Source organism: Larus michahellis, chromosome 2 (genome assembly GCF_964199755.1).
Source record: "Larus michahellis chromosome 2, bLarMic1.1, whole genome shotgun sequence".
Classification (NCBI taxonomy): domain Eukaryota; kingdom Metazoa; phylum Chordata; class Aves; order Charadriiformes; family Laridae; genus Larus; species Larus michahellis.
In genome coordinates, this window is record NC_133897.1 from 24910738 (window position 1) to 24937057 (window position 26320).

Sequence of the window (26320 nt, forward strand, 5' to 3'; positions counted from 1 at the left end):
CTTCGATGTTACCTCCCCGCCATCGAAGGCGGGAAAGTTGGGCGAAGAGGAGGAGGAGGGCGGCCAGCACACCCCGTCTCCTTCGCTCCTTCCCCGGCCCGCTCCGGCCGCCACCCGCTCCCCTCCTCGGAGCGGCGAGGGGCAACCTCCTCCCAGCCGCCGCCCCCCCGGCCGGCTGCCGCCCCGCTCCGGCCCTCCCTACCCCTCCTCCGCCCCCCTCCTGCACCACGCACCGCCCCCCACCCCCCTCCCGCCGGCGGAGGTGAGGCGAGGCGAGGCGCGGCGCCGACTGCAGCGGCGGCAGGGGAGGACCGGAGCTGCGAGGGCTCTCCGCGGTGGCCGGCTGCATCCAACCACCCAGCCCGGCGGAGGGAAGGGCCATGGGGAGCAGCCGCCGCTGGAGCTGCCGCGGAGAAACTCCCCGGCGGATGTCGGCTGCCGGTGGCCTGGTCTGAGAAAGAGGAGGAGGAAGAGGGAGGGAAGGGGCCGTGGCAGCGGCGGACTGTGCAAGTTGCGCTCTGCCCTTCTTCTTCTTCACCCCGGGCCCGTCTCCCACCCGCGGAGCAGCATGCGGACTGGCCTCCGCGCTCCCTCAGCTCTGCTCTGGCTGCCGCCGCTGCTGCCGCCTTCAGTGCATCCTGCTGCTGGCAGCGCTCACCCGGGCGCTGGATGAGACGGGAGGGGGGGAGATCGCTGCTGCGGTTCCGCCCGCTCCTTCATGCGGGCTTCTGCTCCGGCGGGGGTAGCACCGCCGCCGCCGAGGAGGAGCCGGCCTGCCTTCCCCCCCGTCGCCCGCGGGGCCGGGGCGCTCGCCCGCCCGGGGGGTCCGCATGGCGTGCTACCTGGTCATCAGCTCCCGGCACCTCAGCAACGGGCACTACCGCGGCATCAAAGGCGTCTTCAGGGGACCGCTCTGCAAGAAGGGCTCTCGCTCGCCGGTAACTGCCACCTCCTCGCCCCCTCCCTCACTTGCCCCCCGCACGGTAGGAGCGGGGCCGGCGGGTGGGTACGCGCGGGGCCGTGGGTGCCCACGCAGCGGGGCGGCCGGCGCGGGGCGGCCCGCGGGTGGGGAGCGGGGGACGGACGGACACGGTGTTGTCCCGCCGGGCTCAGGGTGCGTGGGCGCCGGCTCGGTCCCCACGCCGCGGGGCGGCCGGCGTGGGCGCTGCCTCGCCGGGCGGCTCGGAAAAGTTTCTCCGCCCGGCGGCCGCTTGCGTGGGGCCGGAGGGACGGGGCTGGGGACGGGGTGCTGGCTCTCCGTGGGGTTGCCCTTTAGTTGCGTTTCTGCGTGGACCGCGCCTGGGGCTCATGCCGACGGAAAGGCGAATTTTCGGAAAGTTGGAGGCTGCTAGAGGGGAAGGCGCGGTGTCGGTGTCGGCTCCAGGTGTCGCGGTTTAGTCCCTTGTCCAAGGTTTTGACGCTGCGGAGGAGGGGGAGCGATCCACCTTCTGTTTTCGGCTGCAAAAAAAAATAAGGAACTTGGGCGTTTGGCTTGCGGGGTGTTGTGAACTACCTGTCGAGACGGACACCTTGGCGGAACACGGGTGAAGTTTGGGGAGGTCCTGCGGGGACCGGAGACCCGTCGGGCTACCGTAGACTGTCTCTGTGAGTGGCTAAAAGCGTTTTGTAGGGGCGAGTGGGTCAGCCGGGCTGCGGGTTGTGGCCGCCGTGCCCCTGCCGCCGCCTGCGCGGGGGGCAGCGGGGTGCCCGGGGCAGCGCCGGGGCGGGGCAGCGTCTCCTCCGCCTGGCCATGGTGGTAGTGGGATCATAAACGCATCCGTAGCCGCCACTGAACTTTCCCTGTCAAGGTGACGGATCTCAATATGTGAAATGCTGAGGGATACTGACCTGCCACCCCCCCGTAACAGACTTGCGGAGGTACCGGGGACCCCTTGATCCCACTGGTGGGACCCCCTCCGGCTTCGGCAGTGCCAGGTTGTGCCTCGTAACACACCTGCACCCCAAACGCTTTTTGGAAACTGCTTGTGATGACAAAATCTCTGCTTTTAGTTCTTGACTTTCGATGAGGAAAGTGATAAATGTTTCATTATACTTCCAAAATACCCTCTGTGTTGTATGCCAGCACTCTGATACAGCACCTACAGGTCCTTCCCTTGTACTGCTCTATCTTTCGTGTGCACTATAATACAACTGCGCTGTAGGTATCATCAATCAGGTGTTCGCTGAGCTGTGTTTGTGTGCTCTGACCCGTGGAGCTGATCCATCCTTGTGTGTGGAACCTCCCGAAATGCTGGAGACGTTAACTGAGATTTCTGTACAAAAATATAGAGGTAGAAAGGAAAAGACCTCCAAGATCTAAAGTGGGAAGAAGCTTCATTGTAAATATTTTGTATTCAGTAGAACTTTAACAGCTGATGTTCAAGTCGAGGAGTATCAGAAGATATTCCTCTCCAAATAGTGTTATGTTCTAAGTCCTTCACTTTCCAGCTTCTTTCTCTTTCTTTCTAGCTACCTAGTGAATATATGCACCAATCCTCTCAGTCTAAATACTGGATGAAATAAATGTAATTGTCTGACTCCGTTAACAATTCATAATTTTTAACGTAGTTCTGCTACCAGCTGGGAGTAATAGTTGTTTAAATGCAAATTTCAGAGAAAAAGACCATCAAATAGTTGTTTTGATTTTTCTTATTGCTTATAGATGTATTCTATTTAATAATAATATAAAAAGGATTTTGCTTTAAATTGAAGCATCTTAGTCTGAAGCCAACTATCTATGGTTTAGTGGAAAAGGGAAAAAAAATTACAAAGTTGAAAATAACCTCAGGTCTCTTTCACTGTATAGAAACATTCTTTCATGTGAGCTTTCCAGAGTTTGAAATAAATAGTAAGAGCCCTTTGTATTGCTTTTCACTAAGATAGAACGTCTTGTTTTTGAGATTCACATGACCAGGAGTTGAGATGTTTTACACAACTTGTGAACATTTCTATAGAAAGGACCGAATTTTAGCAGACCTTAGCTTTCATTCTGAATTCTTGAGGGAAAAATCCCACTTCTCTACACACATTTCTTTTGTTTTTTTTTTTTTTCTTTTGCTTTTTTTAGTGGCCGGTCTTTGAAGCTAGTTAGGCTTTTGAGGTAGTAGGATAAACCCTGTGTAGAGGGAGCGGCGGGCAGCTCATGGGAATAAAGGTACATGATGAATTTATGTTTTATTAATGCTAGGTAATTGTAGACCTACAACTCTCTTATTTTTATGTGTTTGATATTTAGCATTTACTACTGCTTTTATGTGTGCTGTTTTCATATTTTCATATCGGAGTCCTGTTTTAGGAGAAAAATAAGGGACACTTAGTTGGCAAAGTAGGTAATAGTGTGCTATTAAATACTGAAAGCAGTGATTCTCTAGAGTAATCTGCTTGCATCTACAAACTTATAACTTTCCAGACGTATCCTTCTTGCTCGTGTATATGAAGTTAGGAACAGTGAACAGCAAACAGCAACACCTGGATACATTTTTGCATTACGGATGCGGGCGTCATGCATATTGAGATTTAGTCCTGACTGAGGTAGTAAAACTGTTTTAAGCATGGAATATCCACACACAATGCAAACAAACCCTCCAACTATTCATATTTTCAGTAAACTGTGAGTTAAACTTGGGGCCACTTCTTATACTTAAGAAGGAAGTCTTAAGCAAGTGGCATTTATTTGTATTCCCTGTGCTGTGCACTTAATACCTCTTGATTATAACTTTGAAAGATACAGGTTATGTCTTGCAGTCATTTTTAAAATGCTGAACTTGGAAGCAGCCTTGAAGATTCGATTTTATAGTTTGTACCGTTAAACAATCTTATATTTGTACACTATGAGCTATCTTATGCATGAGTCTACATCGTCTTTAATGGATAACATGTACCTTTCTATATTTAAAGTGTTCTGTATTAACAGACCATGAAATGTCAGTAGACTTAAGGCTATGCTTTAAGAAATGAGAACAGTGGTGAATATTTTAAATACCTTTATCAAATTTCATGGCTATATGAACAAGGATTTTTCAGTCTGGATGTTTCCGTAGTATTTATTTAGTGTACTTTGCTATTATTGTGTCAGAAGCAATTCTGGTCCTTCTTCCTGGTATACAGAGAGACCTTTAGCTGCAGCAGTACTAAGAAGAACAAGATATGGAGGACTTCAAAGATAATGCACTTCATTTGTGCAGAACAAGATATGGAGGACTACAAAGATAATGCACTTCATTTGTGCATGTGAATGTGTGGTGGCGTTGTCTTAAACTCTTTGTAAAATTCTACCTTTCTTTCGCCCGCTTTCATGCGTTGGAAGAGGAACTAGCTCTGAATGCTCTGAAGCTGGGATCTGAAGTTGGTGGTAGTGAATTCAGAAAGAGCAGAGTTAGAAGGAGTTGCCAGTGAATCATGTATCAATGGTGTTGTGATAGACTTGAACGGGGAGGGAAATGCTGAGTTTGAGCGTGGTACCAACATTACTGAGGATAAAGGACAGCAAGCTGGAGAAGGAAGCTGCTTATTTTAGAGACTGATTCTGTGCTTTAAGCTTTTTTTATTTTATATGGAAAGTTATGTTCATTAACATATTATGAACAAGTTTTCCATCTCTGGAAATTTCTATTTAGTGAAATGCATTATAATACAGAGATATTGCATATACTTCAGACTAATAATACTGTGTATGGGACTTTGGAGCCCTGAACAGATTAGATTGATCGGTGTACTGGTTTTAGTTTTTGCAGTCATGATAGATACGCTGTAATATTCACCGGCAGCCAAACCTGCTCAGGGCTTTGCTGCCACACCTCCCAGGCCTAGCAAAGCTGGCACCAAAAGGACTCGGCTGTGAAACTTTCAAAGAAAATCTTCCAGCACACAGCAGAAAATGGTACTGGGAATTCAGCAGATGGCCCCCTTGCTTCTGAATCGTTCCTGAGCCAAGGATGTTATTAGGGTGCAATGTTCTGCTTGTGGCTTTTTAAGGTGAGATATAAACAAAGTCTCGTTTACTACTTGTTATTTAAAGATCCCTTTGTATTTTGAAGGAAATAGAAGACTCAGAAGACCCAATGCCTTAGCCGATTTCTGACTTGGCTAATTATTTTTCTTCCGTTGTTCCCTGCAGCTTCAGCTGAATACAGTATTTTTCACATACTTCTCTAAGCTGTTTTCTAATAAGGCTGTCAAGCAGCTGCTCTGTTGTACTCAGTGCTTGCCTAATTTCTTTGGGGTGTGGGGGGGTGGGAAATGCTGCTCAGTTACACAGAGCTACCTTTTAAAAAGCACAGCTCTCACCCCATGTCCAGAGGCCCCCGTAGTTTTAAATAAGTATATTGCAGGCACTTGGAAATAATGACAGTTTAGTTGATACTGAGCCATGAGCGTGCTGTTCTAGCACTAAAACAAGTGTGACCAGGACCGAGTAGCACCTTGTTACTCTCTGTGGCAGATAATAACACTGGGCACTTGAAAACTTCTTAAAAAATTGAGGCCTGTTTGAGGAATGAGGGACCATAAATAGAGAAGAGGAAGGCTGTGGCACGAGCAGCTCTCTCCGTCTGCCTGAGCTTAATGGGGAAATGCTGGCACAAGCGAGTCTGCCACAAAGAATGCCAGTTCTGTGTTTGCCACCAGAGAGGAGAGATGTGTGCCAACCCCAGCTGTCAGAAAGCAATTTAAAGGCTAGACATGGTGAATGTGTACCATGTCAAATGTGGCCTAGGTGGCAGCAGGTTGAAAGGAGGATCCGCTGTATATCTGGGTGATTAGCTGGAAGACCAAATATCAGCAAGTCGCCCCTCAGCACTGTGGCTGTACCCTCAACAGCACTGAAAGTGGAGAGGAAGGGTATGCTCTTGGCATTACCAAAGAAAATGTATGGGAAGTAAAATTTTGATTAAGAAATATAGTATAAAAGGTCCAATAATGAACCAGCAGCTGCAATAAATAATCTGGTTTGGGTAGTTGCTGTGAAAGGAGAGCGGGGAAAACCTCCCCAACTGTACTAACAAAATAATGTAGAAAGAGAAAGAGGGGAGAGTAGGAAAGAAAATGGAAAGTGGTACTTGCAGTCTTCTGTGCCAAAAGTCTCTGGCAACTGCCTCCCGCAGAAATGGCCACCTGCCAGGGGGAATCCTGCGCGGCTGCCGACAGCCTGGAGCTGGCTCACCACGGTACCTGCCGCACGCAAAGTAAGGGGTGGCACTCCTGATTAACCAGTTCTGCTCTCATTGCTTCCGGGCACTTCATGTCTCAGAGCGGGCTGAGTGTGTTGCCTGCCAAGCCTGATGCCTCCACCGTGCTGAAGAATATGAGCATTCCTGCAGCCCACACTCGACCCGGTGGTGACCTTATTTCCCGATGTTGTGGTTCCTCTTCCTGTGCTTTCTGTGCATTTCTGCAACGCAGGAGAGACGGGAAGGCCTTTCATAAAATACGAACGTGTTTTTAGCCACGTGTCGCATTGCTGCTCATGCCTTGTATTAAACCTGGTTTTGTGTAATGTATAGCTTTTGAGCATATTTTGTTTCTAATTCAGTCAGTGGGTAGCACTTTGTATATAGCATTGCAATTAAATTTAATCATCTTCAACCAATTTCTGCTGAGGCCATTTCCTTCACTCACAATTAGCAGTAATGTTAAACAGGTGCTTTATGTTTGACAGTGCCTTTCCAGCATTCTAATATTTTTATTGGTCCCTCAATTGAGTTCTTAAAACCAGATCGATTTCTCTCTTATTTTGCATGTGGCAGTGCTTGTTTGTCCCTTACTTCCAGACTTATTGCTGTTACATCCATTTACGTTCTCACTTTCAGTTCATATGTGTTTTACTCACCCAGAGCGTAGCAGTTTAGGTTGTATTTTTATTTTTTTTTTATTGTACGCTGTGTAACAGTTTGAAAATGGATGTAGAGACCTAGTGTTTGTGAAACAGGTGCTGCCTCAGAGAGTGGGGCTGAGCTCCTAACCAGGCTCTGAGCATGAAAGGCTGCTCCTCCGCCCGTTCCTGCCCCGCTCGCTGGACTCCTGCCCACACATGCCGTCCATGGTAAGCTCTTGCCTGCCCGCGCTGGGGAGGATGCTCCAGCTCCTTCCTCTGGCTCAATGAACGTTTTGTTTTGACCACTTCACGACTAAACAAAGTGAGTAACTTTGTTTATGCAAATACTTTCATTTGAGATGAGTTGCCTTGCATAAAAACCGTGGTCAAAAGAATCTCATCATCAGAATCTACTTACTCCCCGCAAAAAGGAATTGCAAGAGCTCCCTGCAAAAGGTTGCTAAATGAAGAAGGAAAAGAAAGCTTTTAAAGATCAGCCACAATGGATTTATTTTTTTTTTTTCCTGTGTGGGTTTCCCTGATGGACTGCAGAGCCCTTGGCTACAAGGCTTGGGGATTTCTTGTTTTTTTGTTTTTTTTTTTTTTTTTTTTTTTTAGGGGGCATTTAACACCAAGAACATTTGTTGAATCTTTTTATTACATCCCAACAGATTACTTTAGAAGGCTTAAGTCATCATTACCTGCAAATGTCATTTTTCTCACTTGTATTAGAACATCTGTGGGGTGTATTAGGAAGAGTGTGGAAAAATATTCCCTTGGGGAAAATGTTGACTTTTCTGTGGGAAAAAAAATAGAAATTCAAAATGTTTTTATCTGCCTGCTGAAATACTGTTATTTTAAAATACTGCTGTAGTACACTGCGAGAGATTTAGTTTTCCTGCTTTATGTGTCTATCCACCTGTATAAGCCTGGCTTCGTACATGGACATATCTTCCATGATGCCCTCAAGGTCTTCACTCTGTAAGAAAGTGCATCACATTTGTTACAACACACAGCAAAGCTGTAGCCCTTCTTTTAGAGCTTGAGATCTAGGATCTTACCGTGAAAGTTTTTACACCCACAACAGTAAAAAAAAATAATTAATAATCACAGATCAAGGATAGTTTTTTAAAAGGTCAAATTAAGTTTATTACAGGGTCAAATCAATGTCAAAGAGAAGTATAGATGCATACATGGGCCTGCAGGAACCAGATTTCTCAAATTAACATGCGCTACAATTAAAATCCAGTTTCTCCCTCCAAGGAATCAAGCGGGTCTTCACTGGGGAAAATCAGTCATTTTGCCTATATATGTGCAGGCAGACATCCATGTATGCAAACATTTCTGAATAGCAATAAGAAGATCCTTTAGAGGAGCTTTTTAGCATTCACAGCAACAGTTGCAAACACTGTTTTTTCAAGATTCAACCAGCTCTGCTGTTAGCCTTTGAACCTTCAAAACTCTGAATGAACAGTATTAAAATCACTTGATTTATGATGATAATCTGCACAGGTGATACCAGAGGCAGCTACTGTAATATTAGAGCTAGATATCTAGAGTTCACTCCTGCATTTATGTATTTTATGTGGGCACATATCACTGCTTGTCTTGTACAATCAACTACTGCGCATGAGCAACAAGATTTGTCATGGAGAATGTACACATGCCTGAAAATGCTGTTCACTGCTCAGAACGTATTGTTCTGTTCCCAGGCGTAAGACACTTTAATGATAGCTTTTTGCCTTTTTTTTTTTTTCATACTAGACTAAATTTATGTGCATACTGGATAAGATGTAAACATCATCATCAAAATTTTGTCCCAGTTTCATAGTTATGCATAATGATAATTGGCAAGCTGGTTCAAGTAAAGAAACAGAACTATTGCTGGGAGATTGCATGAAGCTCTGAAACAATTCATACATTAATCAACTCTAGTTGATATCAATTTTTCAATTGATGTTTTCCCTGGAACACATTCTAAAACAGATTTAGTGCATTTGTGTCAACAGAAATATTATATCTATATTCTGCTCAGTCTGAGCTGGAGAGATGTATTTGAAGTTGTTGAGAAAGTTCTCAGTTGCAATCGTCTGTAAATCTGCAGCCTGCATTTCCAACTTAGACTGTAACATGTCAGGAAGTCTTGTGAAACTAGATGGGAAAGTGTAAGGAAACAACTTCCTAAAATGCGCCCTTTGATAGCAAAATATCCAGTGGATGGGATTTTGGGGTTAAAATTACAAATGAAATCTGTACTAATACTATGATTAGAAGGTCTGCGAGAAATGCAAACTTGTATGCTTATAAAGCTGCTATATGTATTTTTTATTTTCAAAGAAAAGTTTCCATATTCAGATTTTGATAATTCTAATTTTAGTAGTTTTTTGTGGGTTTCAGGAGTGATCTGTAGAAATTATTTGTCTATACTAATCTTCATTTTTCTATGCTAATCATTACATCTTCAGTGGAAGTATGACTTTCTGTGAGGTGTGAAAAGCTCTGACCGTTGAGTTTTGGGGTTTTTATTTTGGGGGTGGGGGGGTCAAAGTAGGAGCAAAAGGTGCATATTCCCACCACCCTGTGCTAAACACTGGAAAACCGAGTTCAAATCTTGATGTTTTGAGCCTGTTCTTGAGCCCTTGCCTGTGATTACAAGCAGCTTCTGGTGATGCATTACAGGTTGATGGGGAAAGAATCTGCAGTGATCCTCGCATCGGTTGCTTGGTGAATATTGTGGTCCAAATGCTTGCTGAGGTGGCGATCAGTGGACTGGATAATGATAAGGATTCCTTTGTGTGGGAAAGGCACCGCTTACTTCCAGACGCTGCTTTGACTGCTCCACTGTGCTGTAAGGCATTATGGTGTAGGAACAGAATATCCAGGATGGCCACAGGCCAAACAGCAGCCAAGAGGTGTACCCATCATCTCAGCACAGGGCGTGGCTGCCTGGTCCGATGAGCACCAGGTCAGAAATTATCACATAGCCGTTGAGAACTTGTTTAGAAAATAGAATTAGAAAGCATAGTCATGTAGTCCCCATAGAGCAAAGACAAAAACTCACAATGCGATGCGTATGCAAGTAGTTTGTGTGTACCAAATAATAAATACACATCCCATAAATGTCACTGAATACATATGCAGCTTCCCCTAGTTGTCTGAATGCTGAACTGCAGGCCTTATAAAGCCGTACTGCTGCTCTGCCTTGATAGAAGTCCAAGGTTGTTATGGTGTATGCATTACATGAACGGACACTAGCATTTCCCTTCTTCAACATTTCACTACACACTTACTTCACTTTAAAGAAAAGATAGCGAAACCTATGTGAAAAAAATAGCTTAGTGACACAAATGAAGAAAGGTTGGTTGGTACTATATACAAAGATTTCAAATTTTCATTGGAATGATAAATATATCCTTTGCTATTCAGTGTGGCAAAGAGGCAATGGAAGGCTGAGCAATACTGGAGACAGTGATTTACTAACAAAATAAACAGCATTTTAAAAAAGTTTTGTTTCTGGGAGTGAGTGATACATTTTTGTGGTTACTAATAATCAACAGAAAAGTCACAGATCTACACTCTTTGATGCAGACATTGTGTTCATGTCCTATAAACCCAAAATGACATTGAAATAAGTGTTGAATATGTAAACTTGCTTGTTTTATATTTTGTTCATCTCTTCTGCTGAAGACCTGTTTATCACCAGCGTATTGTATACCATGTGGAACAGGAGTTTTTTATTGGGTATGTACTGTACAATATATGTGTTTTATTGCTTAGCATTATAATAAGCGTATTTTTGAACTTAAACTTCAAAAAATACAGATGCAGCATTGTAGTTATTTATCTCAGAAGTTAACCCTCCCCTCAACATAAACAAAAAACGGTCTCTAAATTTATTCCCTTGAGGACATATCTTATTTGAAAATGTAATACTTGGTGGAGAAAGATATGCCTTTCATTTTGGCTAGGTTAATAAATCTGTGCAGCACAGGTTTAGAGCTTAGAGCTCTCTTCTTATTATTGGGGAACAAGTTTTCATTCTGTGAAGTTTAAAAAAAGAAGAGCATTGACAGCATTGGGCTTTTTATTATATAAAGAATATGTGATGGCTGAAATAGAGGGTTATATCCATATGCCATGTTATGACTTCTAATGGGGAAAGAAAAATAGAACAAATACATTTGTTTTTTCTTGGGTTTGTTTTTTTTTCAGTTTTTTTTTTTTTTGACAGCTGGCTGTTAGCCTAGGTATCTATTCATAATATTATTTATTCACCTTAAAGAATCACTGACGTTGTAGATGATTGAATTTGATATCTGTGGGTTGTGGGATTAGCCTTTAAATATTTATGTTGATTCGCATACATGACAATTTTCATCAGTAGAGATCATTATAAACAGCAAATTGGAAGAAGTTGAAAAATGTGTTTCCTTGAAAGGGGTTTAAACAAGTTTACAGAATGACTTAACAGAGCCTGCATAATCTTCGCAGTCAATAAAACCAAAGGCAGAGAAACGTGCTTAAAATCTACAGCAAAAATGTTCTGTTTCCACTGTCTGTTCTTGAAGACTCAGTCTTTAAGCTATAGCAAATGAGGCTTATTAGGTATGTACACTTAGAAATATTCCAGTAGAAAATCAGTTTTCAAGACTTTTCTTTTTAAATCCGGAGTTCATCTGTAAACTTAAGTGATACAGACCTTGAATACCTTTTCCCTGTACACAAATACAGTTGCTTATCCCAAGCTTTTTTCAAAATATGTCTAATTGCAGTAATATTGTCTTCCTGATGCTCCCACTATCACTGTCTGAAGAATAAAATAAAAAAATAAAATTATGATTAAAAAAGTACTTGAAATATTTATTTTTAGGAACTATTTTTACTACTGCAATTTAACATTGTACCAAGCAATATTATAACCTTGGATAATTAAAAAAAAGTATATTCCCAAACCTACCAACACCACAAACCATCCCAAACCCATAGGGTTTGGAGCAAATAATCAGAGTTAGCAGGTGAGATCACTGTGAATGCGATGAATCACTGGCACCCTTTCTTCCTATGTCCACTCAGGTAGAGTTCAGATCTTGACCTTCCACTTGCCTGGGAGCCGTTACAGAAATTCTAATTGGCTTCTTGATTGCCTGTTAAGAATAGTGACTGATTAAGTAATTGTAGCACCTTACACTGAAGAGTTTTAAATGCATAAAGCACTCTGAGCTGTCTCCTTACAATAGAAGGTATGGCTGCTTGTGTTGTAAAAGAAACTCTATTCTTTTCTATCGTTGTAATGTACTTACTTAGCTATGTTTATACTTCTAACCTCTGGCTAATAAGGATGGCGACTGTAGGCATTAGGCATTAGACAGTCTTAAAAAGATTGATGCTTTTGATTACAGCATACTGTAGGACAAATTGTAGGGTTCAAACGTCTTACAGAGTTAAATAGGATATGTGGTATCTAAAGGAACATAGAGGTGTCAATTTTCTACTTGATGGTACTAATATATTTTGATAAGATCTGCATATTAAGAATGAGCCCTCAAGTACAGTGATTTAGTACTGCAATTGTACACTGTACTTCACAGTGAGTAGAACAAACAATAAAAACGTGAATCCTTGCCTCTGCTCTGAAGGACAGTGAACAAAGACGTGTAGGCATTACAGCTGCCAGATGTGGAGAGGACTTGGTTTTTCAGAAGGGCCTGGAAAGAGGAAAGGAAGGGGGCAATAGTAAATGTGAATGGGGAGGTTAATTGCAAAGTAGAGTTTGCTACACAAAGCGCTGAGGCTCAGATCCTGTGTATACATTAGTAAAAAACACCAGGGAATGTGCCAGGCACTGGAGCTTAGTCAGCTGAACTATGAAATTGTGGGCATTGTTTCTAGCATGCTTGTGGTGGGGACCAAGTAGCACTGTCCCAAACGTTTCCTGGGGAGGGTTTGGGAACTAGCAGAGGGCAGGGACAGTTACCAGCACGTGGTTTCCCTTCCAAGAGAGTTTAACAGCACTGATCAGGGCTGCTCCGTAAAGGTAAAAGCCTCCCTTCTTTTTTTTCAACAGGGTCTGAAATCCCTCCCCTCTGTGGGGCAGAGGATTGCTGCGTCTTGGGTTCTGCTGCCCTGCATGGCTGGTCCTGCACGCCTATGTGCATGGACCATCCCTGACTCCAACTGAAATCTAGCCCAAACAACTCTCGTCTTTGTTGTGTAAATCTGGAGTAACTCCATGCAATCAGGAATTCTCAGAACATTATGTCCTCAACCTACTTTTGGCTCTTTTGCTCCTCTGACTTTCTTGTAGTCACCAGATATCTTCTGTTTCTCTTTTCTGGGCAGCACCAGTCACTACCTCTGGGTGTATTTGCTCCATCTAACTGTTCCTTATCTTCTCTGTTTCTTGGTATTGAACTTTTTTCAGGTTCTGGATGCATTGCCGCCATCCCACAGTTGGCAATTAAGTCTGTGCAACATATTTACCCAGGATTTTTAGTTTCAGGCCATCTTTTCTCTTTGAGATAAGAACAGGTAATACAGAGGAAAACTTGTGTAAAGCATAGCCGCCTGTGGAAGGAAACAAACTCAAAAGACATGCCAGAATGAATGGGGCAGCAGATGTTTTTTGAGGACATTAGGGAATTAAATGTATCTTGGGATCTGGAATTGCCCAGCAATGGTGTTTAAAGGCTGTCAAAGAACACAAAGGTACTCTCTAAAGAGAAATTGCTCTAAAATTATGGTTTACCTATCTGTGTGTCTCCATCAACCCAGGCCTCTGAGGTACTGATGAATGACTACATTCAGTGCCAGGCAGGGGACCTGTTATGGATTCTCCCTGAAATTATAAGCTTTCTGTATGTCTGAGCTGGTGTGGGACTGCTCTCTGCTTTCCTACTCTTTCCACTCCATCTTGGGCTGCAGTTTGTAGAAGGAGCTGTTAAGGCCTGATAAGACCTAGGCATTTACTGCTGATTGTAACTTCTCTGTAGAATAAAATCGATGTTTAGGCAATAGTGGGAGCCCTCAGAGTTGGTTTTGGACCACTGGCACTGGCAGCGGGATTGTGAAGCCATGTCCATCCTGTGAAGGGAGGAGCAGCGGGGCCTTGCAGGTACGTGGCGGATGCTCACAGTGCTTGCCTACACAGCGAAGCTCTTTCTCCAACCCTGAAACAAGGTAGCCTTTTCCAAAACACCTACTGGGAATGTTGCCCATCTTCTGTTTTTCCCCGGAGTAGAATTGGGCATTGAGAGAATGGTGGGTGCCATAAGTCAAAATTGTGCTGGGAAGCAGTGTAAAAACAAAGTGGTGTTGGCAGTTGTGTGCTAGTGCTTGAGCTTGTGTCCTGCTCTGTTTAATTACTAGAATCAGTGCAGCCTGGGCTCCAGCTTCATTAAGGGTATAGAGAAGATAAGGCTCTATCTTGGAGCATGTTGGGACCTCGGGAGATTGAAGGGTAGTAGCTGGATCTCCTGACAGCAATCTGGTGGGTGGATCAGATGGAGCTACTGGATTTCCTCACAAATACCATTACAAATCTGTCTCAAACTCCTGACAGGAGTCCCAGTAATTGTGATATGCATATGCAGACTGAATAAGAGAAAGCTCAGCTTCACCACTGGGTCAATGAACTTCAAAGATAAAGAGCAGGTGAGAGGATATTGGTGAATCCTAATGAGCTTCTTGTAGTGCTTTCTGTAGTTCCTTCAAGCATCCTTAAAATTCACAGGGAGGAGAAGTGCCCAGTGACCGTATGTTGAGGGCAAGATTTTAGCTTGTGTAAATCAATGTATTTAATTGATTGAATTTTGCAAGGCTGATTTATGCCAGCGTGGATCTGGTAGTAAGATTTTATTTAGATTTTATTTAGTAAGTAGTCTGGCTAAAGTTAGTGAATTGTAGTTAGTAGGACTTCCAGGGTTGAGACACTGCTGTGGTTAAGTTGCAGAAGTTCAATTAGAAGGCAAGTACAACTATGCTCCAAAAATGAAACCTTGCATATTTTTGCTGGACTTACACAGTGACTGTCTTTTTGGTACCACTGAAACACAAACAATGCTGGTTAATTACAAACCATGCTGTTATAGCATAGGTATTGATACAGTAAGCATAACGCCTTTCTTGCTACAGAGCCGCTTTTTGGGTTTCCCTGCAAGCATGCAGTTTGACTCGGAACTTGCTTCTCCGTTCCTTATCCTCATTGCAGATAGATGTTCAAGATGGACAATTCTGGGGTTAATCACTGTGGGATAGTGTTATACTATGTAATTTAGATGCTCATCATTGTAACATCAATACCACTTGCTTTCAGGATGCAGATTTCTGGTTGGAATAGATCAGATCTAAGTAAAAGAGACATATAAAGCACTTTTTATCTCTCCAGCAGAGAAAAAGCTCCACAGAAGTCAGTCACAACTTTTGCTGGATTAAAAATGCAGAGTGCTTTTGAAATATGAATTAGTGATCAGACTTAATATCCCAATGTTAATCACTATCTTAATATCTGAATATTAGGCATATATCCTGTTCTCTGCTGTTACAGTTTTTGTGCATAAATGAGTGACTAGGCCAGTTAATGCCAGCTGTTGACATAGTGGTGTGGGAGGACAAGTGTTATTTTCAGGTTTCTTTTGGAAATGTTTCATTAACAATAAATGTTTTATTAACAGTATAAGAAGGATTTTCTGCATTTGTCTGTTTTGCTGCCGTGTTAGGGATTTCTGTTTGTTTCTTTTCCTCTTAGAGTACAGTGTTGCCATGCTGGTAATTTCCTCTAACATAATAGGTAGCAGAAACTTTCCAACAGCCATTATCTGTAAGGCTGCTGGAGGAGGAATCCTGCTCTTTAATGACTTCAATGGGACCCTGCCCTTGGATGAAACAGGAGGGCTGGCATTTATTTCCTCAGATGATGTTCTCTCTTCACAAGAGCAGAGAGTCACTCTGCTGTTTCAGTTCTGCAGGGATGCTGTGGGCATCTGGGTGACTGCAGGTCACTGAGGGGTGGGAAACTTTTGATCTTGGTGCTTTGCTGGGCAAGAGGGATTCACCTTTGGGTAGTCTTATTCCTTCATGTTGTCAATGCCACCGTTAGGCAAGTGTGAGATGGAGGGATCTTGCTTTATTATCTGGAGCTAGCAAATATTTCCATTGTGACACTAAGTGATGATCTGATGAGTCTGGCAAATTACTACTAGAAAATTAAATCAGAAAAAATGACATCTGTGGGAATGCCAGAGGTTTTGTGAGGCTACTTCAGTTTCTCTGACTGGAGTGGATATATATGATAACTCTCCGCTGGCTGCCTTCTTTGTATGTCCACTGTCAGTGCTCCACTAGGTGCACTGTGGTACCTACTAGTCACTGCGCCCTCGGGCTCTATCCCAAAGGTCAGGAGGAAACTTGCAAGAAAACATGGAAGATGGAGCTGTGAAAGGCTGGATCACTCAGATGGAGCTTGGAGTCATCGCTGGTTCAGCAGGCTGGGGGTGATGTGGAGAACTGCCTTGGGAAGGTGAAAGGGACAGAAAAAAAGGGGAAGCTAAATATGGGAAAATACATGTTTTTTCCATTGGTTTTGTTTTCATACTGATAGCACGCTAGAGAAAAGGTGTTCATCGCGACCAAAATGAAAGATGAAAGATCTAAAATAATTGACACGAAGAAGTAAAAGCTTTGGAAAACAGAATTTTGGCAATTGCATGTGAAGATATTTCTTCTATCTCTGTAGCTGGTTAATGAACTAGATTGCAAGCGCAGCTGGAAACGGACTCGGCTCTCTCACTATGATATTTAGCCTATTGGCACTGGCTTAACCCCACTCCCAAGACAACTGAGGCACAGATAGACGTTATGTAGGATTTTGGTTAATTTGTATGTAGTTAGCCTGTATATATGTGTGGGCTACAGGCAACGTAATGGAAGAAGGGCTGGTTTTAGTATGCAGGCAAGTGATAATGTCTTAGTGCTGGAACTGCTTCCCTTGCACGTCTGTAATTCCAGTGTTTTTATTAGTGTGTGTAAACTGTAAGCTGTTGCGCTGTTAGCACACTGAGTGTATTTATCACAAGCTAAAAGTCCGAGAAAATGCATCTTTTGTCGGGGAAAAAACAAAGAGTTCCCCTCTTCAGGTATGGTGTTGAGAATGTTTTTGCGTAAAGGAGGGAATGAATCAATAGCTTTTTTCAGTTGCAGGAGCACAACTTTTCATGGTAGTTATGTCCCTAGGAAGCGTGGTTTTTAGGCAGGCATGTGCAATAATTTATGTCTGAGCCATTTGTTAATATTGGCAAAGCGTCACAGGTGCTCTGAGTGCTTATGGCAGGCTGGGGAGAAGAATGCAGCAGCAGCTTGCTGCTTCATCCCCGCTCCCAGGCCTGGCATTTGTACACAGCGAGAGGTCGGAAAGGTACATTATTTTCCCCTGTAACTAGTACAGGAATTAATCTGTGCTTCTCATAGTGGTTTCAAGGAGTTTTACCGAGTTTGGCTTTCATGATTTTCAGCAAAACTTCTTGTAAAAACCTTTATAGAAAATCCTGTCTCCCATGCAATTACTCCACCATATGCAGCGGCACATATTACTCATTCTTTGAACATTTGATGCTCCCAGGGGGACTGAAGAATAAATACTACCATAGAGTACAAAATTAACACATCAAATTAATATTGTGTTCTACAAACACTGTGATGGATAATGTCAATTCAGGGCTTGATCCTGCATATGCTGAAGTTGAGAAGATTTCTTGGCGTTATTTTGCTTTATGATTGGCACATAAAGGTCTTGATTTTTTTTCTAAGTGTATAAAAAGGCATGTTTTAAAGTAAATATAGTCATAGCATATTAACAAAAAACAATGGCATAAAAAGAGAATATATTAGGTTTTTCTATAAGGAATATAATACCAAATTTCTATCAAAATTTTTGTTTTTCATGAAGAACAAATACATTTGCAGCCCTATAGTTCTTTCCTGAAGCAAAAAGTCAGTCAGATGACTTTCAGATCATTATATCATCTGTGGTAGAAAGTGGTAATTGGGGATTACTGACAGTTTCTATTAGGTTTGGCTTGGCACCAAACAAGGTTAACGTTAAGTGGTCATACAGCTGAGTTCAGTTTAAATGATCTTTAAGGTTGAGATGCCTTCAAAGTAAGCTAAATGTTGCTTGTGTTTGGAATGTGATCTGATGTGTAGTTAGGTTTCTTCTATGGAAAGCTTAAAAGTTGTAATCCAATGTTCAGAATCAACAGCAGAAGTCTGTCATCTTGAAGTTTAGAAATGTATAAAACTTAATGTAAGCTGATTTTAAAAGACTTATATGCATACAATGATGTGGGCATGGAAGACACTGGATTTTAAGCAAAGAAAATTTTTGATTATGCAGGATATTGTAAGTAATGTGAGTTCATACTCTGGGTGGTGGGGCCCTTAAAGAATGTGAATTTGAGCAGTTGGTATCATTGTATATTAAAAATAAATATGTAGATAAATTTGTTAGGGTAGAGGACTGTGCATAATACTTAGGATACCCAACACTGCCCATTACAGTGCTTTTAAAGACTGTCATACCTTTGCTAATTTTTTGTCATTTCTCAAAATAATTTTATTATTTTTTTTTGTACTCTCAAAAGAGAAAGGATGGAAAAGATGGCAGTGTTAGTTCAAAATTTAGGCCAGCATCTTTTGGCTGTTTTAGAAATACAGAGTTGCTGTGTTCTCTCTTGAAGGGAAAATAATGTCTTTTTCATATGCACAATGACTTCCCATGCTAAGTCAGCTTGAATTAAAGTCGCTGAATGTTCTATGGCAGAAAGAGCTTTGAACCTAAATTTGATTTTAGCCCTCCTCGCTGCAGCCTGAGGACAGGAGGAGGAACATGTAGTGTTTTCACAGAATACTGGAAATCTTGTGGACATCCGACCGCCTCCCTTTCCCTCTGTTTTATGCATTAATTTGGTAAAAATACATCCAGCAAGCCTGGAGAAGGGAAGAGCAGAAGAAAAAAGAAGGTAATAATGAACACCGTATGAAGGAATGATTTCTTTGCTTCCATCATGTCTCCGGGGTTGTTCCTGGAAAGCTGTGATGTGCTTTGCTCTTACTGCTGCGTGATGGCTCCGTGCAGAGCGCACACACACGGTGAGCCGGCTAAATGGTGGAGGGCAAAGAGCAGAAGATGAGGAAAGGGAGGCACAAGGAGGAAAAGACGACTGTGACCCCTTCCTCCAAGAAGCGCCCTGTGCAGGCAGGGCTGTGTGACACCGCGGCAGCACCAGTAGTTGCGAACCCCCTCCATTAATCTTGAGGGGAAGTGGTGCAAGTAAGGGGTAAATTGAGGGAGGGGGTAGTTTGCTTCCTTGTTACGAACTGGTTGCAGAAAGGAAAGGGATGCTCACGAAGTTAGGGGAGATTAATGCATATGTGTTTGTACGCTCCTTACATCATCCAGTTTCTAAGCCACAATATTTAAGTATTGCTGCCATCTTTACAAAATATACACATAGGGAAAGGAAAGTACGTTTTCACTAAAGCTGAAGATGGGATCTAGGATTCTCCTGATAAAATGGGATACTGTTGTTGGAGAGGGAAGGAATGTGTGGGGGGAAATGAACATGTAAGTTAAAAATGTGTATTACATTTCTATACATTCATTTTATGTTAACATTAACAAGACTAGTAATTTCTCACATTAGTATATGAGAACAGTGTCGGTAATTTTTGCCTGGGTCCAGTGGCAGCATACTTATATACTTCACTTGACATATCTTGGCTCTGAAGATTTTAATGAGATTTCTTCCTTTTCCAATCTGTGAAGCTCTCTGTGCACCTAAATGTCTAGCTGGTACCTGACTTCAGGAAAAAAATAATAATACATTGACCTTGCTAATGAAGGAGAAAATTCTAGCAGAAGTTAGATGGTAGTCATCTGTATCAAGCTCAGGTTAGTCTAAAAATGGCCGGTAACGCTGATATCTTTATGTATCATTCAAAATAATTAGCGTGAGCAGTCAGTCTCACATCAGCTGCTCTGAGTTTAGAAGGTGAGGTGTGGGTCCAGGCTGGGGCCATACAGCCTCCCCCAGCACCGGTCTGCACTTCAGCTCAGAGCCGCAGGTGGGACTCACTTGTGCAGGTGCATTTAACAGCAAGCGTTTTTGAGCAGCTTGCCAGCTGAGATAGCACGGGGAGGGGGGGTGGTATGTGTTTGTTCCTGACCACACAGGCATAATTTTATGTTATTTAAAAAAAATTAAAAATTAAAATCCATTGTCTCTTAATCAATGGGCAAAAGAGAAAGTAATTAGATTCTGCAGTGTTTGCATGAGAATTAATAAGTAAATTTCATTAAGGAAACTCCCTCTTATCAGACTTCCTTCTTTCATGAGACAATGTTAATAAGCATAAGGAACAATAAAGAAATCCGGGTGTTGGTTTCTAGGACCACAAAGAATGCAGATAGTTTTATTTACGGTTTCTGATTTTGTAAAATTTACCAAAATTTTTTTTTTGTTGTGATAGGCTATACTTTATTTCTTCACCAAAACAGTAAAAAAGAATAAGGAGAATAATTTTGAATGGGTATTACTACATGTAAATGGATTATTCATGTAACGCTACATGACACCTATCCTGGAAATGAAGGGACCAGGGGTATATTTGCTAGCCTGGTGTCCTTAATTCTGTCATATATAATGATAGGAAAGGTAATGAAAACTACTTGTTGAAGACAGCTCACAAAAATGATAAGTGAAAGCAAATAGGTGACACACTGGGAAGAAGAATTCCTGGTGGTTAGAGATGACAGAGGAGGTCTTATGTGCGCTATCTATTGTGACTCTATGCCTGCCTCCTGGATAACTTTAGCAATTCAATTAACCGATATGAGCCTGTGTTTCATCATCTATAAAAGGCAGATAATACTTACCCGCCTTACAGCATCTTAATAATTGATTTTTGTAAAGCGCTTTGTGATTCTCAGATGGAAGACGCTATACAAATGTCAAGTATTATTATTATTGCTACTAGCAGTAGTAACAGTACTTGGCATTTATACTGCTCTTGCCTGTTCGCAATGCTTTAACATTAACTGATGCATTCCTGCAGTGCCTCTGTGAAGGAGGTGCCTATGTACTTTTAGTGATGAAGAAATTCACCAGTCATCTAGCCTTTCCATTGTCATGGTGGTTGTAAGATTATTTTATTTTTATTTTTTTTAAAGTGAAAAAGATCCTAAAGTACAAACACCGGTGTGATGATCGGAGCACTCGTGGGAGGTAGTAGATTAGGTTTGGAGTTTGGTCACAGTTAGAGGGACACAGAAGACAGTGCTCACAATTTCTGGATAAGTTTTTTTTACCACTGAACTCTGAAAAAAGCCTTCCTCTTCTAGCTGTGCTTCTGAATGCAGAAGCCTAATGATGTTGCTGCGCGCTTATCATGCTCTGACCAAGCCTGTTCTTCCAGGCACCTCTGATCAATTCTACCCGGTTTTTGCAAAGCCAGAGAGCTCAGCTGAGAGCTCAGTGCTGGCTAACAGGGAGTCCTGGCCATGTTCAGAACTCTTGGCGCTGCTCTTAGACCATCTTTCATTTAAAAGACAATTTTGATATCTTCAGGCTTAGATTGATCGGGAGTTTTTAGATTATATTTTGGCTGAAAGGCTTGAAATCTCATAAACTCTGTTTTAGGTGCTTAGGAGTTTGTGTAGGCATTGGGGTTTAAACTTCACTAAATCTGTCTTTGAATAATAATCTGAGATTTTAGATTTGTCTTTTTTTTCCTGTCTAACTGCACACATTTCTTTAATCTGTGATATCTTGGAAAACTGGAAGTCTACATTGCTCACCCATCTATGTCAGGTCAAATTCCACTGTAAGAAATAAATATTTACCCATGGTTCCATTGCTGTCTTTGGGGTGGGCTCAACAGCTACAGGTGTCATCGCGTCGGGAGGTGCTCTCTTCAGAAGCGGCTAACTTTCAGGATGGCAAAATGTCTTTGATTCACAGCAGCAATGGGCTCCAAAGCTCCGACATTCTTCCCAAGTTCAGCAGGTGTCTAAATGTCACTTACTGGAAATGACATGGATCTGTTGCCGCACACATAGGTGGAGATGATATGAACACGTGGTATGGACTCAAGCAGCAAGCTTTAATGCACTTAAGATATAACCATAATCAGACATAAAACTCTGTTCAGCCTCTGTGGATATAGCATGGTTATACTAACACTGTGCAGGGTGCTGAGGTATTCTGGTGTGTGCAGAGATCCCTTTAAGCAAAGAATTAGGATGTGTGATCTGCTGTTTGGAAGCCTTTTCCTAAGACTTCACAGGATGAGAGCTGCAGTCTGATCACGGGCTACAGCCTAAGGCCTTATCCCATGGTTTGTCTCTGAGGTCTGCACTGAACCTTCCAGCCTATGGACACTCTCCAGTGGATGATGAGGTGTAACTAATTTTCCCTGCAAACAGCTTTCAGGTTTTTTTTTGGGTTTTTTTTTTTGATGCAATCAAAAGCTGAAATCAGATTTGTCAAGAAAACTCCTTATTGGCCACTGTGACCCAGGAGACCAGTTACAGTTCAGAATCACGTATTTGGAATATGTGTGGTTTGGGAAGACTTGGCTTTGAAAACAGAAGTTCAGCCATTATTTACATGCAGACAATCACAATGAATCATTTATGTAGTACATGTGAAAATGAGAGCAAAATGTGACTCAGCGTTTTGTGATGAAAAGCGGATACCCAGAGACATCTTGTTTTGTTAAGTGTCGTGTTCCCAGGCCATCGCTAATGAGAGCCTTGGAAATCTGTAAGTAAATGTTTCTTCTTTGTGTCCTAGACATTAATGGTTATCAATAGCAGCAGGCTGCTGCAGTCAGCTTAAATGGCAAGAACGCTTTTCATGAAAACAGGAATGGGTAAAAACAGATTGAATTTGAAATTCAGTGCAGGCTCATGCTTCAGGCTTGCCTGAGAGGTGAGCCGTCTAGAGACCTCGGCGTTGCTCATGATGCTGAAAAACTGGAAAATGACTAATCACAGAGCTCGTTAAATGTGCAACAGGCAGGCTTGGCTTGGGTTCTGTATTGAGACAGTCTTTTTGCTTTCCGCAGACTGGCAGTTACAGGGTCCTGCTGCCTCCCTTAGCACAAGGAAGAATTAATGCATTATTATCCACAGAAATCATAATATCGGCACAAACCGAGGCCTAGACAGGAGGAACATCTTGTGGCCCACACGTGCTCTGCATCTTTCTGCTTCCCTGCTGTCGCCCCCCAGCAGACCAGGTCCATCCGCTTGTACAGCCACAGGATTTGACTTTCTGCTTCAGAAAAGGCTATTTCTGTAAGAGGTGATTTTCATATACTGTCTATCCCTAGTTTTAGGGATACTATCTCAATATCTTATTGTACCTTTTGAAAATAAGATTCAATCTTGCAAACATTAACTGAATCAATAGGATTATCTGCACGAATAGAAGTCAAAGCGTTACTTAGAAGCATATAGTCAATGCAAGAAATCATTAGTTGCGATATAATACCCTTTTCTACTTTTAACATTCTCCATAATTTCTTTTTGGACAATTTATTCCCTATCTTTAAATCACCTATATGCAAAAATATGTTTTAAACAAACTTTAAAACATCTTTTTTGCATATAGATAAAAATTATCTGAGTTATAAAATAGCATGCAAGTGCTCTAACTTAAATGAAACTTCACTTTCAAGATGGTACAATAAGAGATTTTACAGTTTCCTGTATATATGGACATATAATGCCAATATGTGACATTAAACTAGATAAAATTTTGTTTAATATTTTCCTGAGGCAAAAGAGGTTTTGAAACTTGTTTAATTATCTTAAACGTCCTTAAACTTTAATTATCCTTAAAACTCCTCTTTTTTCAAGTTTAAACTTTTGAAGACAGTTTGGTGCATTAAAGGATCCCATTTTATGGAGTTAGTTGAAATGTAGCTGCACCAGGACATATTTCTATGGCTGTATTCTGTCGTGGCTTTTATATAATTATTTTTCAATATGATCCCTCCACCATATTATACGAGGAAGTTAAATGAAGACACACATTTCTAGATAATAGTTTTAAAATTTTACACCTTGAAGGCAACACCTAAACCTATGAGTGTTGGTAGTCATCTGAATGTTGGCCAAGACATTTTGTATTTTCAGTTTTAAGTTGTGTAAGATTTTGGGGCAGCTTTTAATTTACTATATAATAAATATAATCTGGCTTTTGCTAGTAATACAATTCCTAACTTTTAGCTCATCATCTTTCCCTAGATTAACCAACTGTGTGTCTGCCTTATATTGATGGAGTCTGAGTGCTTCCTAGGAGAAAAAATGTGGCTGTGATGTTTGTACATTTTTCCTTTCCAGGAAGACTCAGAAACAGGGACTCAGTCGTCACTTAAAAAAATAATTGCTGAATATACAGAATATTGAATGTTATGAATAAGGAAAGTTCTTTGTGCCAAATGGCCTAGATCCCAACAGACAAGATAGTTGATGGTTATTATGTGCTTAGAAATGAAGAGATGTCTAGATAGAAAATAAATGTCCAGAATCTCACCTTGGCTCTTCCAGGTTGATACCCATGTAGCCCTGTTGATGTCACTGCTGTTTTTCAATAATACTAGGACTATCTCTTCAGTTTGGAGAGTGTGCCTTTGACCTTACTGATATAACTGACATCATGGTATTGCTATCTGTCTTTTAATTTGGTGTACTTATGCCTGTGTAGCATGTGAAAGAATATGGGGTGATGCTGCTGTACCATCATAGTGGGCATTTTTCCATTTTCATGTAGCTTTAATATCAGCATCTGAAATTTGAAATATATTAATTCATGGATGAGGTTTTTTTTTTGAGATGTTACATCTTTGTGTAAGACAATTGGTATTTAAAATGTAATCTTTAAAGAATTCTAGTGCATTGTGTAGGTGAGTAAAATAGGTGATTTCTGGGGTCTACATTTGGCTTGCCTGAAGGGTAGCCCATGTGTTATTTCTATTTTACTGTAGCTTTGTCCATCCTACAGCTGTGGTTGTGCTTGTAACAACAATCAGGAATTCCATCAAGATGCCTAATTTTTATTTTTTTTTCCCATGGCAAAGAATACCTGGAACCCTGAAAATGTGGTAATAGTCACAGAGCTCCCCAGGACGTACATATCACATAATGAGTTTATATCAACTAGTTACATCCATATACACGAAGCACTCCTGACTGTAGATACATTTCCTTTGGATGTAAGTAAATCTCCTGTACGCTATCTGTAACTGTTAGCAAGCAGGTAACAGGCAGGAGAAGAGCAATAAGGAGGTACTCTAAAGGATTTAAATTGCTCTGGAGCTGGGAAAGGAGCCTGCTTCTGCCTGCGGACATAATTTGAGAACTGTACAATGTCCTTTTATTGATTCTTTGTAAGGCATGAGATAATGGAAGAATATCCAACCTTTTAAGACAGGGTAACATACCAGGAATCTTTTCAAGTGACTCAGCCAGAGAATTTTGCCTGGTAAAGGCAAGAGCTGCTCCTCACACTAGTCATTGTCAAGGATTTACAACAGATACGAACATAACCTGTTGGTGTTTTCAAGATACAGCTTCCGCTACCTTAAAAAAAGTGCTAGAAGCAATAAAATCATGCATGTAAGTAAAAATTATCGTGTGTATTAAATATGTTGTTCCATTAGAAGAAGCAGTTTCAGCTAAGTTTGTCATCATCTGCTAGACGCTGGGTAGTTTACATAAAATGGTATAGTAATTGCAGGTTGATTCTTGTGGACAAATGCTTAAAACTCTAAATCACTGTACAGCGCTAATTGGTCCCCTGGCTGGAATAGCGTTGGGAAGAAAATAAATGGGAATGAGGAGTAAAATCATCTCTCATCTCTATAGGTGGTTCCTAACACATCTTTATTGCTGTCTTTTCTGTGATGGGGTAGGCAAATTTCCAGGCTGTTCACTGGAGTCATTTACATCTGCTTTAAATGCTTACATAGGGTAAAGAAAAATGTTGTGGTTAGTTATAAGGATCCATATGCCTAATACAAAGCAATGTAATATTAAAATGCACATAGATCTTTTTTCCTTTTTTCATTTCATCCAATTCAAAGGATCCTTTTCTGACATATTGCATATTGGCTGATATGAAAAGCTGTAGAAGTTACTCCAATTTAAGGTCAGTCTGATTATTTTTTTTTTTCTCTTCTGTGACTCATCTCTAATTGTTCAAAATCTATCTCTGCTTACATGGCTGAGAACAAGGTTACTAACCAGTGCTTTAGAAGAACCTATTCCAAGACACACTTAGGGTCATTATCAATCAAACTCTTAAGTGAACACTTGTCCTTCCTCTCTCCCATGCTCAGTATAAGCCTAACACTCATCCTGTCCCTTCCTAGTCTACACTTCCCTTACGTGCACTGTGGGTTGCTACACTCCACCCATCCCAATTCCTCCGGACAGGCAGTGGATGGTGC

At 41.7% G+C, this 26320-nt stretch overlaps 1 protein-coding gene across 2 annotated transcripts in view; it reads left to right on the plus strand.

Moving 5' to 3' along the window:
* The first annotated feature begins 258 nt into the window (after positions 1-258).
* Positions 259-26320, plus strand: part of ZNF804B (zinc finger protein 804B) — a 241069-nt gene continuing 215007 nt past the window's right edge. The window contains exon 1 of one of the 2 annotated variants that reach the window (XM_074573429.1): positions 259-983. In XM_074573429.1, the coding sequence (XP_074429530.1) occupies positions 831-983 (153 nt within the window). In that variant the 5' untranslated portion in view covers positions 259-830. The remainder of the gene's footprint in view (positions 984-26320) is intronic. The other variant, XM_074573430.1, reaches the window with a different exon arrangement.